This window comes from Balaenoptera acutorostrata, chromosome 8 (genome assembly GCF_949987535.1).
Source record: "Balaenoptera acutorostrata chromosome 8, mBalAcu1.1, whole genome shotgun sequence".
Taxonomy (NCBI): Eukaryota; Metazoa; Chordata; class Mammalia; order Artiodactyla; family Balaenopteridae; genus Balaenoptera; species Balaenoptera acutorostrata.
This window is the reverse complement of record NC_080071.1, coordinates 30,636,167-30,651,089: the sequence shown is the minus strand read 5'-3', so window position 1 is coordinate 30,651,089 and position 14,923 is coordinate 30,636,167. Positions and strand designations below refer to the sequence as shown.

The 14,923-nt window shown below is 39.1% G+C and overlaps 1 protein-coding gene across 1 annotated transcript in view; it reads left to right on the top strand.

Annotated features, from left to right (window-relative positions):
• LRP2 (LDL receptor related protein 2) overlaps positions 1–14,923 on the top strand; it is a 199,395-nt gene that overhangs the window by 81,777 nt on the left and 102,695 nt on the right. The window contains exons 16-19 of the mRNA XM_007183233.2: positions 2,118–2,321; positions 9,006–9,198; positions 11,147–11,272; positions 11,959–12,089. Coding sequence (XP_007183295.1) covers positions 2,118–2,321; positions 9,006–9,198; positions 11,147–11,272; positions 11,959–12,089 — 654 coding nt within the window. The remainder of the gene's footprint in view (positions 1–2,117; positions 2,322–9,005; positions 9,199–11,146; positions 11,273–11,958; positions 12,090–14,923) is intronic.

Here is a 14,923-nt window from a genome sequence, read left to right as displayed (position 1 = left end):
AATTCAGATTTTCTCTTTATTTCTACCTCTATGCTCTAGGTTTCATTCTTACCCTAAATGCTTCCTGTCCTCCTCTTTGGTCACCTGCACATCTACTCATAGTTAAAATAGGCTACTGCCTTGGCTTCAGCTGATGATGAAATGCACTCCTACAGTATTTGTTTCTCTTATGTTCCCTTTGACAACTCTCCTTTTTAATGCCTTTGGCAAATTCTTACTCCCTAGATGGTGCTGCTTCTGGCTTAGTATGTAAATTCCCTTATTTTAACTCAAACAAATTTGTTCACTTTGTAGGTAACCCTAGATTCAGATAAAAATCACCCTCGTTTAAAAAACCATGTGTTTCTTTTTGATTTCCTGGCATACTGTCACTGTCTCCTTCTTTGATTTTACACATCACTCCATTCTTTCCTGTTTCCTCCATTCCTCCACTCCCCTTCTTCTTTCCTTCCTTTATTTCTTTCTAAAGAATTTACCTGGTGGCTGTCAAACTTCTCTTTTGCTGGTCTTAATATCCCCCAAACTGCAATAGGATTTTTGATATAGATCTCTATACAAAAGTTAATGTAACTCGAGAATTTTGATGGGATTATTATGCAGTTAATACCGATTTAGATATTAAGCATATGGACACCATGTTTTTTTTTTAACATCTTTATTGGAGTATAATTGCTTTACATTGTTGTGTTAGTTGCTGTTGTATAACAAAGTGAATCAGCTATACGTATATATATATCCCCATATCCCTTCCCTCTTGCATCTCCCTCCCACCCTCCCTATCCCACCCCTCTAGGTGGTCAAAAAGCACCGAGCTGATCTCCCTGTGCTATACGGCTGCTTCCCACTACCTATCTATTTTACGTTTGGTAGTGTATATATGTCAATGCCACTCTCTCACTTTATCCCAGCTTACCCTTCCCCCTTCCTGTGTCCTTAAGTCCATTCTCTATGTCTGAGTCTTTATTCCTGTCCTGCCCCTAGGTTCTTCAGAACCATTTTTTTTAGCATACGGTATTTGTTTTTCTCTTTCTGACTTACTTCACTCTGTATGACAGATTCTAGGTCCATCCACCTCACTACAAATAACTCAATTTTGTTTCTTTTTATGGCTAAGTAATATTCCATTGTATATATGTGCCACATCTTCTTTATCCATTCATCTGTCGATGGACACTTAGGTTGCTTCCATGTCCTGGCTATTGTAAATAGAGCTGCAATGAACATTGTGGTACGTGACTCTTTCTGAATTATGGTTTTCTCAGGGTATATGCCCAGTAGTGGGATTCCTGGGTCGTATGGTAGTTCTATTTTTAGTTTTTTAAGGAACCTCCATACTGTTCTCCATAGTGGCTCTATCAATTTACATTCCCACCAACAGTGCAAGAGGGTTCCCTTTTCTCCACACCCTCTCCAGCATTTATTGTTTGTAGGCTTTTTGGTGATGGCCATTCTGACCAGTGTGAGGTGATACCTCATTGTAGTTTTGATTTGCATTTCTCTAATAATTACTGATGTTGAGCACCTTTTCATGTGTTTGTTGGCAATCTATATATTGTCTTTGGAGAAATGTCTATTTAGGTCTTCTGCCCATTTTTGGTTGGGTTATTTGTTTTTTTGATATTGAGCTGCATGAGCTGCTTGTATATTTTGGAGATGAATCCTTTGTCAGTTGATTCATTTGCAAATATTTTTTCCTATTCTGAGGGTTGTCTTTTCGTCTTGTTTATGGTTTCCTTTGCTGTGCAAAAGCTTTTAAGTTTCATTAAGTCCCATTTGTTTATTTTTGTTTTTATTTCCATTTCTCTAGGAGATGGGTCAAAAAGGATCTTGCTGGGGCACCATGTTTTATATAAATAAATCTTAAGGATAAATTTCTCAGGGAGAAGTAAGATTGTAATACTTCAGTTCAAGATTGTTTTGCCTTCACAGTTTTTTTTTCTTCCCTTCTTTCCATTATTTCCAACTATGTTTTCTACAGATTTATTTTTTTATGTTTATTTCAGAATGACATTGCAGAATTATAACATGTGTTTTATGGGTGTATAAGTAATTTCTCTGGAATTGGGAGAAGGCAAGAACTATGCTGTGGCTGACTGTGTGTGTCCCTCTTTCTACAGCTGCTGAGCGATTTCTGTTCTTTTCATCTGATGTGGCTGTTCGTGGCATCCCGCTCACCCTCTCTCACCAGGCAGATGTCATTCTTCCAGTGACAGGACATGCTTCCGTCTTTGTTGGGATTGATTTTGATGCCCAGGAGAAGGCTATCTTTTTTTCAGATACAACAAAAGACATGATTTGTAAACAAAAGATCGATGGCACAGGTGAGAATGTGTTTAAAGGGGTTTTTTTTTTGCATATTTTGTCGGTCTTCAATAATAATACTAATAATTTTTTCATTAAAACTTTGCATTCACTTCTTAAGCAGGGTGTTTTACTAAGCTTGCTAAATACTTTTAGATTGGGAAAAGAAATCTATTGCTTTTCTTTTGAATTAAGTTTAAGTGAACACTTCCTTTATTTTCAAAATAAGTCACAAATGAGAGCGCATTTTAAAACAAATATTGTTGTAATTGGACAATTAAGAATATTAATATTGACAAATCTTAACATATGGATACTCCATAATAGCAGTGTCAAATGTATGAAAGCTGTTAATGGGTTAATTAACTAGAGACTGTTCCCTATATTCAAGCAGCTAGACTGAGCCAATGGAATGACCTCTCTATAGGGATGCTGCACTACATAAATGCTGGGCTTGGAATAATAATATTTATTTTTAAAAGACATGAATTATATGTAAATATGGATTTACTGTAAGTTTTCAGTTGATTGGAATTCTGTCAAAATCTTCATAATCCTCACAGAAAGATAAATTATAGTCAGTCATATCTTACCAGTTGGGTACTTTATTGGATGTTGGCATGATCCAGTACTTTGATTTTACAATCCACTAATGGGTCGAAGCCTGAAGTTTGAAAAAAAAATCAGTAGCCATTATAACATAGCAACTAAGAGGGGCCAGCTCAGGAGCTAAACTGCCTAGCTTTGAATCCTGGCTCCTCACATTTCCTAGTTATGTAATCTTGGGGAAGTTACTTACTTTCTTTGTACCTCAGTTTCCTAAATCTGTGAAATAGGAATAATAATAATAATAATAGAGGTACTACATAGCTCATAAGGTTGTTGAGAGAATTTTAGGCTGATACATGTAAAACACCTAGAATAATGCCTGGAAAATAGTAAATATTCAGTAAATGTTAGCTATTATTGTAGCTGTTCTCAATGAAATACTCTATTGCTCTGCCCCGCCCTGCCCCCAACTCAGACCTGCTCGCTAGAGGTAATTCCTTACCATTCTTTTACCTGTTTGTTCTATTATTTGTCTCCGTGTTTCTAAATATTTTGCTTATACTGTTACTGAGTCCAAGTTTGTACTGCTTGCTGCATGACAGGCCAGTAAATCTAGAGATGAGGTGTTGGGGCAGGGAATAGCGACTTTATTTGGAAAGCCAGCAGACTGAGAAGGTGGTGGACTAGCGTCCCAAAGAACCATCTTACCCAAGTTAGAATTCAGGCCTCTTTTATACTAAAAGGGGAGAGGGTGTGGCTGGTTGTTGCAAACTTCATGGTGCTGGAATCCTTTGTTCTTGCAGCTGTCCATGTACATCTGGTCACTGTGTTCTTATAAACCACTAACAAGACAAATGTTATTCTCTGTTCTGCAACTTTTTATCTATATATGAATGGAAAAGTCTTACACCTTTAAAGATCAGAGCCTTGAGAATGGGCTCTCCTGTGTATTTCAGGCCATAGGCAACATTCCTTTACAAAAGGTGCACAGCCAGCATGACTAAGCACAGGCAACAGAGCGCAAAGTTTAGAGCTAAAGGAATAGATTCAATATGGAGTCAGGTTTGTTCTTCTCTGTTGCAGTACTACTTCTTGATTTGCATATTAGACATTTATTTTCATTGTTATAGATAGGGATTTAGCTCTTACATTCCCCTCTACCAACTTCCCTCTCCCCCTGTTCTCCCTAAAAAGCTAGATTGTAATTTTTGTTCACTGCTAAGTCAAGTAGTATTCCATGATGACATTTCTTGAACAAATTTTGATTTTTTTTTCCTGCAGTTAACAATTACTCCATCTTCATTTGCTTAGTTTTCAATGTAGCTATTATATTTTCCCCAAATGCTCCAACAGATCTATCAAATGCTTGTCTGTGTATCTATGTATCTATCAAATGCGAACAATCTATAATTTTTTCCCCCTCTGCTGTTCAGTTGGATCTGGTAAACAACTCTTGTCTTCCGATTTGCCTCTGCCACTTTCCTGTGCTGGTTTTCCTGTTTCTGGCAAGCCACTTGTTTCTCTTTCCAGGCTGATTTCCTTATTTTGCTGAAACACATTATATAGTAGCTTCTTAAGAAGAATGAGTTGGTGGTACATATTTCGAGTCTGAAGGTGTTTTTATTTTGCCCTCCAACTTGATCATTTGACTAGGTGTAGGGTGAAAGTAATTTTACCTCAGAAATTTGAAGACATTGCTGCACTCTCTTCTAGTAGTCAGTGTTGAGAGTCCTGTGGCATCCAGAGTAGCATTTCAGTGTGTATGACCTTTTTTGGGGGAGGTTGTTTTTGTTCCTTTCTGGAAACTTTTAGAATCTTTTGGTTATCCCATTCATCTTGAGATTTCTCTCCCATTCTGGGAATTTTCTTGCCTTTGCTTTTTTTTTTTAAAATAAGTTTATTTATTTATTTATGGCTGTGTTGGGTCTTCGTTTCTGTGCGAGGGCCTTCTCCAGTTGTGGCGAGCAGGGACCACTCTTCATCGCGGTGTGCGGGCCTCTCACTGTCGCGGCCTTTCCCATTGCAGAGCACAGGCTCCAGACGCGCGGGCTCAGTAGTTGAGGCTCACGGGCCTAGTTGCTCCGCGGCATGCGGGATCCTCCCAGACCAGGGCTCGAACCCGTGTCCCCTGCATTGGCAGGCAGACCCCTAACCACTGCGCCACCAGGGAAGCCCGCCTTTGCTTTTTCTATTAGAGAATGTTAGATTAATTATCTATTTTTTCTTATCTTTTCTTTCCTAGTTTTCATCTCTATCATTTTGTTCTACTTTCTGTGAGATTTTTTGGCATTTTAGTTTTAGCCTTTCTATCGAATATTTAATTTCTCTTGTATTTTCAATGTTGAAGAGCCCCTTCTTGCTCTCTGATTATTCCTTTTTAAAAATAAAGCCGGTTCTTGCTGCATAAATTCAATCTTTTCTTATTCTATGAAGATATTAATTACATTAAAAAATTAATTTTCCTCTTTCCATCTTCTTTGGGTTCCTTTTTCCTTTTGGTTTGTTTCAACTTTCTCCTTCATGAAGGAAGCTTTCTTCAAATTTCTTTGAGCCTTGTTTGATATTAAGAGCAAAGCTATGAAACACCGACCAGAAGGCTGTTGGTATGAATGGGCCTCATCAGCTGGTGATAAGACAGCCTTTTTGTTGGGAAGCTTCCAAATGTCAGTATCAGAAAATCCTCTCTGGAGATAGTCAGTTTCTCCTTAGTAGCTGCTTCCATTCTCCCTATTGGGGTGAGGGGTAAGAGGGGGAAGCTAGTATCTGTTTTGGGAGCAGTACAGAGGACAGGGAGCTGAGGCCCGTTCAGTTCAGTATTCACATATATAACCCTCCTGTGCTCAGTTCTGTGCCCTCCATTGTGCAATGTGTCCTCAGCCCACAGCCTCTCTGCTTGAGGTCCCCCAGAGAAGAAAATCTCTGGTCTGTTAGAGGAGGTAGACGGAGAGGAGTGTCATATATGCTCAGGGTCTGGGAGGAACCTCTGGGTCCAGTTGCTCCCGATGCCAACTTTTAACTAGGCCCCTTAGCGTCCCGCCCCTACCTTTTTCAGAGCCGGTGCTTCTGCGTGCAGACACGCTGAGGCTTCTGTGTGTGTGGGTGTTGGCGCTCCCCCGTGCCGGCACGTCTCTCCTTTTGCTTAGTGAGTTACTTTGGAGAAGTCTCTTTCTCTTCCAAACTCTGTGGACATCTTTCATCTGCTGTTCTTTCACTGTCATTATTAAAAGGAGTTTGGAAGGAAGAGGAGATAAACACAGTGGTCAATCTGTTATTCTGAACCAGAATGCATCTTTTCTGAGGACTAGAATTAGGTCTGCTGAGCTACACACAGGCTAAGTCTCCTGTAGATGCCTCCACAGGTCAGCTTCCTTCTGCTTTGGCAACTGCAATTCTCATCATGGGTTTTTTTGTTTTGTTTTGTTTTTTAAAATCAATTTCAAGTCCACATGCTGAGCAAATTGCCTTTTAAAAGTTTCTTATAGTTAGTGGTTAAACTGCTTGTGCTCTGGTGAGGGATGTATTATTGTAAATTGCCCTGTTTTTCCGAGTGAGAAGGTTGAGTGTCAATGAGTTTATATGCAAAAACTGAATTGTCAGAAATCAAATTGAAGTCAAGATGGGCTGAATGAAGCCTTCAGGAAACTAGCTCCATCAATGATCCCTTCTCTCCTCCAACTTCTCTTGTTCTACTGACTTTTCCCCATCATATATGCTCAAGTCTCTCCCATACTAAAAAACCTTCAACCCACCCTTCACTCCACGTTCCTCTCTAGTTGCAGCCCTCTCTCCTCAAGTTCATGAACAAGCACCTTAAAAGTTTGGCCTACACTTTCCTAGCCCTACTTCCACATTTCTCACCTCTTCGTACTATGTCACTCGAAACCCCTTATCCTGGTCACCTCCAGTCTCTTTGTTATAAACTTTATCCTTATCTTTGGCGCCTTAGTCGTCTTCTTTAAAATGCTTTTTTCCCCCTTGACAACACACTCGTGAATTTCCTTTTATTTCTTGACGATTCTTTCTAGTGTTCCTTACACGTCTTTTCTTCTTTGCCTGTCCTATACACAACTGTGATCTCTAGTGCTCAACATTGGTCCTCTTTTTATTTTTTTAATTTTTTTAATTTTTATTTTTTAATTTGTGTATTTATTTTTGGCTGCGTTGGGTCTTCATTGCTGCACGCGGGCTTTCTCTAGTTGCGGTGAGCAGGGGCTACTCTTTGTTGTGGTGCACGGGCTTCTCATTGTGGTGGCTTGTCTTTGTTGTGGAGCACGGGCTCTAGGTGCTCGGGCTTCAGTAGTTGTGGCTTGCGGGCTCTAGAGCACAGGCTCAGTAGTTGTGGCGCATGGGCTTAGTTGCTCCACGGCATGTGGGATCTTCCCGGACCAGGGCTCGAACCCGTGTCCCGTGCATTGGCAAGCAGGTCCTTAACCACTGCGCCACCAGGGAAGTCCGGTCTTCTTTTCTTATTCTGCATTTTCTTCTGCATAATTTTTCACCTTCCGTATCTTGTGTTATAATCTATGTAGTAGTTATAAATCAGTGTGAGGAGACTTATGATAGGCCATTTCCTGAATGTTTTTCCTCCTCACCTGGAGGATGAGGGGAAAGGTCAGGTAAGGCTTCTTACAGGAGGTGATGGAAGTCTCCATCCAAACTCTCTCTCTGGGGTTCAGACCCATAGAGCCAACTGCCTTTTGGATATCTCACCTGGATATCCCACAAACCACCTCAAAACCAATATGTCTAAATGTTCACCTTTATTCCACTTCTCCAGACCCCTGCCGTAGGGGAAGAGCACCACCTCTCCCCCTGCCCACCAAATCTGGTGGTCACCCAAACTTCTTCCTTTCTTTTAGCCTCTACCATTAACTTGTTAACCTCCAGCCACGCTTTGGAGCGTGTGGAATCCTGTCTCTCTCCCTCCCACTTCCACGTCTTTGCTTTCCTGCAGCCCCCCATGCACCACTTCCTTTGGGAAACTTCTCCACACCTGCACTTGGCCTTGGTTTCCATACTATCCTGTGCATACCTCCAGCACAGCACCTGTTACTCTTCAGTTTTTTTCCCTCTTGGCCTAATTGCCTCCCCCCACCTCTCCCACTTCATTACCTTGAAGATACCTTGAAGACAGTGTCCACATTTCTTTCAAAATGCTTCACTTTTCTATGACTCAGTTTCCTCATGTACAGAATAGGGATAATAATAATTCCTACTGTTGAGCTGTTGTGAGGATGGATGAATTCATGTAAAGTACTTGGGCCAGTTCCAGGCTCATAGTAAATGCTCAGTATAAGCTATTATTATTAATACTATTAGCAATATCATGTTTCCTCAATGTTTAATATGGTGTCTAGCACACAGAGGACTTTCTTTTTACAATTTGCTGAATAAATGAATGGAAAAAACACCAGGATTGTTTCTCTTCCTTCAAAAGAAAGAGATGTGATTGCTTACACTGATTCACTTTTTTTTTTTTAAGAATATTTTGTTGTGATAGTTTAAGGTGTACAGCAGAGTGATTCAGTTTTACATTTTCCCATTTAGGTTGAGCAGAGTTTCCTGTGATTCACATTTTCTTTAGTAAAAAAAGAAAAAGGAGGGGAAAAGGCATAAAAAATTCACAAAGAAGAAAGTGGTCTTTTTTCTCCTTGTACCCAGTTCTGATTTCCTTTCTGGTTGCTGGTCTTTTCCAAACTTGGCAACTCTGTGGCTATGAAAGACTGTTGATGAGAAGGTTGGGCGGGAATACCTCATAGATACCCCCAGTCGTACCTGGCGGTGTCAGCTTATCAGCACTGTCTGTGGGTGGTGGTTGTGAGTATGTGAACTCAGGTATCTCTTCTTCAGATGTTCTGTACTGAGAAATTTTTTCTGGACGGTTGAACAAGGGAGTAAATCCAGGCCATACCACTCCTGGTTCTATTTATCAGAGTCATATCTATTCTTTGAGATCCAAACTTTTGGAGATGGATAGATTCTAGGTTTATCTCATGTGTTGCTTTGCAGTTTACCGTTGCTTTATTTTTTAAAAGAACTCCACATTACTGAAATATTCTCTAGTTCTCACACAAAGTTTAAATATGCAGTGGTAGGAAAATGTATGTCATGTAAAATATGCTTACTTTAAACCATGTCCATATTTTAATTTACAGGAAGAGAAGTTATCACAGCTAACAGAGTGCCAAGTGTTGAAAGTTTGAGTTTTGACTGGATTTCAAAGAATCTCTATTGGACAGATGCTTCTTATAGGAGTGTCAGTGTCATAAGGCTAGCTGATAAATCGAGGCGCACAATAGTCCAGAATTTAAATAACCCACGATCAATCGTAGTTCATCCTATTGCTGGGTAAGTGTGTTCATGTTTTCCTAAGAGCTTGAAACTTATGTCTTGTACAGTCATTGCAAAGTGATGCCATAGGTATTTGGCAAATTCAGTAAATACAAGATTGAACCATGTAAATTGAAATCACCTTAGATTGTGTCCTTTTAGCATATGCTGAAGTGATCACTTATCTCCTTCCAAAAACTTTCTCCTAAGCTTTGGCTTCCCAGTCTTCACTGGAGTGCGGTTTTTTTTCACAGTCGCAGAGGACCAAACAATGAGACACAGATTCTGTGGAGAAGGAATGAATATGCAGCAGAATTATCAGGAAAGGCTCAAATTCTTTCCCTGCTTTAATGTATTGATATAAAGCTTACCAAAACTTGCTTAATCATTCAGTAGTTTTCAGAATAAAAAGTCTTTCAGACCACAGACAAAGTTTCATGTTTAACCATTGCATTATTGGTGGAGTCAGACAAGAAGAGACAGAACATTTCACGCCATGCCTTTTTGTTTTTACCTTTCTTATTTAAATATGCTAGATAGCTAACATAAAGTCTGAGATAGCTAGTTGTGTTTTAATAGAGTAGTTAAAAAAAAAAAAGATGACTGGTAATTCACTAAAGCCTGATTCAGGGTACATAGCAAACACTTTACATAGTACATAATCTCATCTAATCCAAAAGCTGGTTTGTGAGTGAGGTATATACAAGACCTGTTTTGGAGGTAAAGAATCTGAGGCTCAGAGAGATAAAGTAACTTGCTCAAGGACCCACAGCTATTAAGCAATAGTTAGTATTCAAATTCCAGGCCTGTCTGACTGCAAAGCCTGTGTGTCTAACATATTTTAAAACTGATGATGTTATTGATAAGAAATTTCATTGCCCAATAGAGAGTTAAACAGTTGATTTTCTAGTGAATTTATCTTAAGCTAAATCTTTGACGTTAGGTTTTGAAAAGGCATTAAATTCCTTTCCTGATGTATCCTTCATATTTTTTTTTTATAAATTTATTTATTTTTATTTTTGGCTGTGTTGGGTCTTTGTTGCTGTGCGCGGGCTTTCTCTGGTTGTGGCGAGTGGGGGCTGCTCTTCGTTGCAGTGCGTGGGCTTCTCATTGTGGTTGCTTGTCTTGTTGCAGATCACGGGCTGTAGCCGCGCGGGCTTCAGTAGTTATGCCATGCGGGCTCAGTAGTTGTGGCTCACGGGCCCTAGAGCACAGACTCAGTAGTTGTGGCACACAGGCTTAGTTGCTCCGCAGCATGTGGGATCTTCCCGGACCAAGGCTCGAACCTGTGTCCCCTGCATTGGCAGGCAGATTCTTAACCACTGTGCCACCAGGGAAGCTCCTGTCCTTAATTTAAAACAATATGAAGTCACGTTTCAGAAAGTTACCTTTTGGAAAGACTAATTTTAGTTTTTAAGGCTCATATGAAAGAGAAAAGGTTTTTTCCCTACACTTATCTTTTTGCCACTCCTCGGGATAAAAAAAGACCTCTTGGGTAAGATCGTTTAAGAGTTACGTTTATTTGGATGCATTTTTCATCAGGGATGAAATGCTTTCCTGCAAATTTAATTCGTTGTGGAAGATGCCTAAAGAGTGATCTAGTGGATCCTGGATGTTTAATCCAGAAAGAAAGTGAGAGATTAAAATCTGTTTTCTTGCTCGTAGTTTATTTTATTTCAAGAACATGAAGTATTTAAAATGTAACCTGAACTGTGTCTTTTTAAAGAATCTACTTGGTGACAATAGTTTTAGGTCCTGAAGTCTAGCACAGTGGTTCTCTGCTCTGGATGCCCATTTTAATACCATTTGTATTTTCGATATATTTTTCTATATAAACCCAATAGCATACAGAAAATGAAATTAATTTGCAGCAAGTCTCTGGAGAATCTACGTTTGTGCTAAATCTCTCTAAGTCATGTAGTTTGTCCCAATATTAACATCTTTGATTTATTACCTCCTTTTCTAGGTATATATTCTTCACTGATTGGTACCGTCCCGCTAAAATTCTGAGAGCATGGAGTGATGGATCTAACCTTTTGCCTATAGTAAACACTACTCTTGGGTGGCCCAACGGGTTGGCCATTGATTGGAGGTAAGTAGGAATCATCCCAAATTGCTGAGTTCCCACTTACTATGGAAGACATATACATAGTTGGCCAGCTTCTGCTGGGATGAAAACATATGTAGTAATGAATATTCTGAGGAAATTGCTAGAGGAAGCAGAATAGGACAAGACCCAAACCCCACTAGAAGTAGAACAGGGATTTGATGAAGTACAGGTCATGTGCAATTTTTACAGGGGGCATCTTGAGGATAGGAAATTATGTCAACAAATGTGTATTTGCCTATATACACCATGGAGGATTTTTGGAATATGAGATTTAAATTTTAAGAAATTAATCTGTCAAGGAATATAGGAAAAGATAACAGGGTAAATAAGCTTACAGACATCAAATGCAAAAGCAGTTTATAGGAGAGAAAAAAGGAAGAAACGTGTTTAACCTTTTAAACATCAGTTACTACGAATATTTTTCCTAACTTGTGGATTTAATAAGGAGAAAACTAAAATTCCTAGCTTGAAAATAACAACATTTCAAGTTTTCTAAGACAATTGAAAATCACTTCATAAAAGTTGTTTTGTCTTTCTGGAGAGCATGAAGCTATTAAACTTTGCTTAATAAATGTGTCACCTGAACGTGCTGTTTTTGAATGCCCTTAGTATAAAGTGTGCTGTGCTAGTTTCTGGATAACCAATAACCAAGTATTTTATTATTTTAGCTCTTCACGATTGTACTGGGTAGATGCCTTTTTTGATAAAATTGAGCACAGTACCTTTGATGGGTTAGATAGAAAAGTCCTGGCCAGTGTACAGCAGATAACACACCCGTTTGGACTTGCTGTCTTTGAAGGTACGTTTTGAAGCAAAAGAAGTGTGTCTTATTTATACTGTACAAGTTGTATAAAACTCATCCTCATTTGGCAATCTCACAATTCCAGAAAAGCTGGTCACTTTTTAAATTGAAATGGTGCTTTTATCTATAAATAAAACATTTGGTTAGTTGACTGAATATTTAACTTTTATTTTTTGTTTAAGAAATTTTTAGATAATAATATTGACAACTTATATGGTTGTAGCACTTTATAGATTAAACATATTATACAGTTTAACTCTGTTATGTAAATATCATGCAAAGAAATAGTACATTACTGCTTCTTTATTTTCATGAATAAAACAGCAAGGGCTGTTTGTAATAATTATTGTAGCATTTCTTTTTTTTTTAAGTTTTATTTTTATTTTTAATTTTTTTAAACATCTTTATTGAAGTGTAATTGCTTTACAATGGTGTGTTAGTTTCTGCTGTATAACAAAGTGAATCAGCTATACATATACATATATCCCCGTATCTCCTCCCTCTTGCGTCTCCCACCCACCCTCCCTATCCCACCCCTCTAGGTGGTCACAAAGCACCGAGCTGATCTCCCTGTGCCATGCGGCTGCTTCCCACTAGCTATCTATTTTACGTTTGGTCGTGTATATATGTCCATATCGTAGCATTTCTTTGTTCTCTGATGTTTGCAAGAACCTTGTCAGAATCCTTGTGGGAGAACCATTACACATACTCATCAACTGGGTAGCTGACGTCATCTTTGTGATACAGAAGTGTTAGCACATGGCTTATGAAGAATAGCTAAATGTAGTTTTTTCGTCAACCTTTCCAAATAATTTAAGATTGCTGGGAGTATGGAATTCTGGGAAACTGCAGCAACAATGATCGCACCGGTGTATCTGTTTTCTTTCTCCCGTCTCCCCTCTTGTGAGTGTAAGCCTGTTCTCCTGGGTTCAGTTGCTGGGAATAAGAATCTAGCTTGTCGCTACGAAACAGGTGGTTTGTTTAGTCTTGAAAACAGGGTTTCTGTGAATGATTGTATAGCTTGTGCCAGGCCAAGAGGGCAAGGAGAAACTAAAATCTACCCTGGTTCTGCGTGATAAACCATAATTAGTCTAGTTAGAGAGGGGCCATTTTGTGACCCACCAAAGGCCCTGTGCACGTGCTAGTTGTGTCTCTGCTTGAAACTTCCTACTCTGAATAATTAGCATAGTGCTTTACAAAAACTAGACACTGACTATAATTCAAAGGCTTTGTCACACACCTGTGGCGTGGAATGAATAGCTAGTAAATATATTGTATATTCCACCCTGCTGTCTGTTTATCGGTGGAGGAGTGCATGGTATTTAAAAATATTTTTTAAATGGTCTTGTGAGATTTTTGATGAGTCAGTTAGAAATACGCAGCCCCCCAGCCTGTGCACTCTTTCCCTTTCTACTAATGATGTCAGACACGTCCTATTTGTTGTCACATAGGAACGTTATAAGAATGTTAAACTTTCTCTGCTCTTTGCTGGGATATTTTGGGATTGAATAAAGTTTCAGTACCTTTTGGTTTCATCAGTATGAAAAAAACTTGAGTGCATACCCATGAGACTAACACAGCATTACAATAATAATATCAATAATAATGATCATGTGTCTTTTCAACATTGCCCTTCATTGTGAATTTCTTAGAGAAAGTTTTTTTATTCCACAATGCCATGGAAATTACGTGTCTTTTTAATGAAAGGCTAGATCTCCTTGACTGCGCACCACACAGGACCTACCGGTTTATTGAACACGTTATATTTTTAAATATAGTAAGATGCCTTCCTGGGTGATGGGCCTGAGATGGCCGGTCAGTCTAGATAAGATTTAGTGAGTCTGATGACTGATTAGTCATTGATTAGGCCATAGATAAGGAAAACTGGTTTAATGATAAAATTTGTGATTTTCTGGTTAGTTGGCAGTTTTAGTTAAGTTATTGTTAAAGAGAAGATCCACTTTGATTCAGTCTTTTCTTTGAAAAATTCTGTTGAAATATATATGTTTATTTCTCTGTTTCAGTATCTAAGGTAGAATGAACATGATCAAATTTTTGAGTTTTAGAATCTTGTATTGCCTCTATCTTCTATTTTCAGCTTCATGGAGCATTACTCAGTGTGCTTTAGGTGTAGGAACACTTCTGTGGGTAATTGTTATTGATCCCTAAACATACACTGACATTTCCTTCTTGGACTAGGTCTGTACTTTTCCTTCTCAACAGCTTGTTATGAAACTTGAGGGTCAAAGTTTTTAAAAAAATGTTCTCATTAAAACATGGGATATAAAATGTTTGACCTGGAAGAGAGCTTAGAGATGATTTAGTCCATTTCCTTAATTTTAGTAGAAAAATGAGCACCACCCCCAAGGTAAAGTATTTGCCTAAGATAACTCAGCAGGTTACTGCTTTAGCTGGGATAAGAACTCAGTCTTTTGAGGCATCAGCTAATGCTCTGTAAAAGAATCCTGAGATTTAAAAAAATTTTTGCCCATGGCAATCTAAGCCCAATTGCTATTAAATACCATCACAATATTCCATACATTCTTGCCTGAACCTGAACGCTAGTATTATAAAAAATATAGGCTTCTGGGACTTCCCTGGTGGTGCAGTGGTTAAGTGCCAATGCAGGGGACATGGGTTCGAGCCCTGGCCCGGGAGGATCCCATATGCTGCGGAGCAACTAAGCCCGTGTGCCACAACTACTGAGCCTGTGCTCTAGAGCCCGTGAGCCACAGTGACTGAGCCTGGGAGCCACAACTACTGAAGCCCAGTGCGTAGAGCCCGTGCTCCGCAACAAGAGAAGCCACCGCAATGAGAAGCCCACACACTGC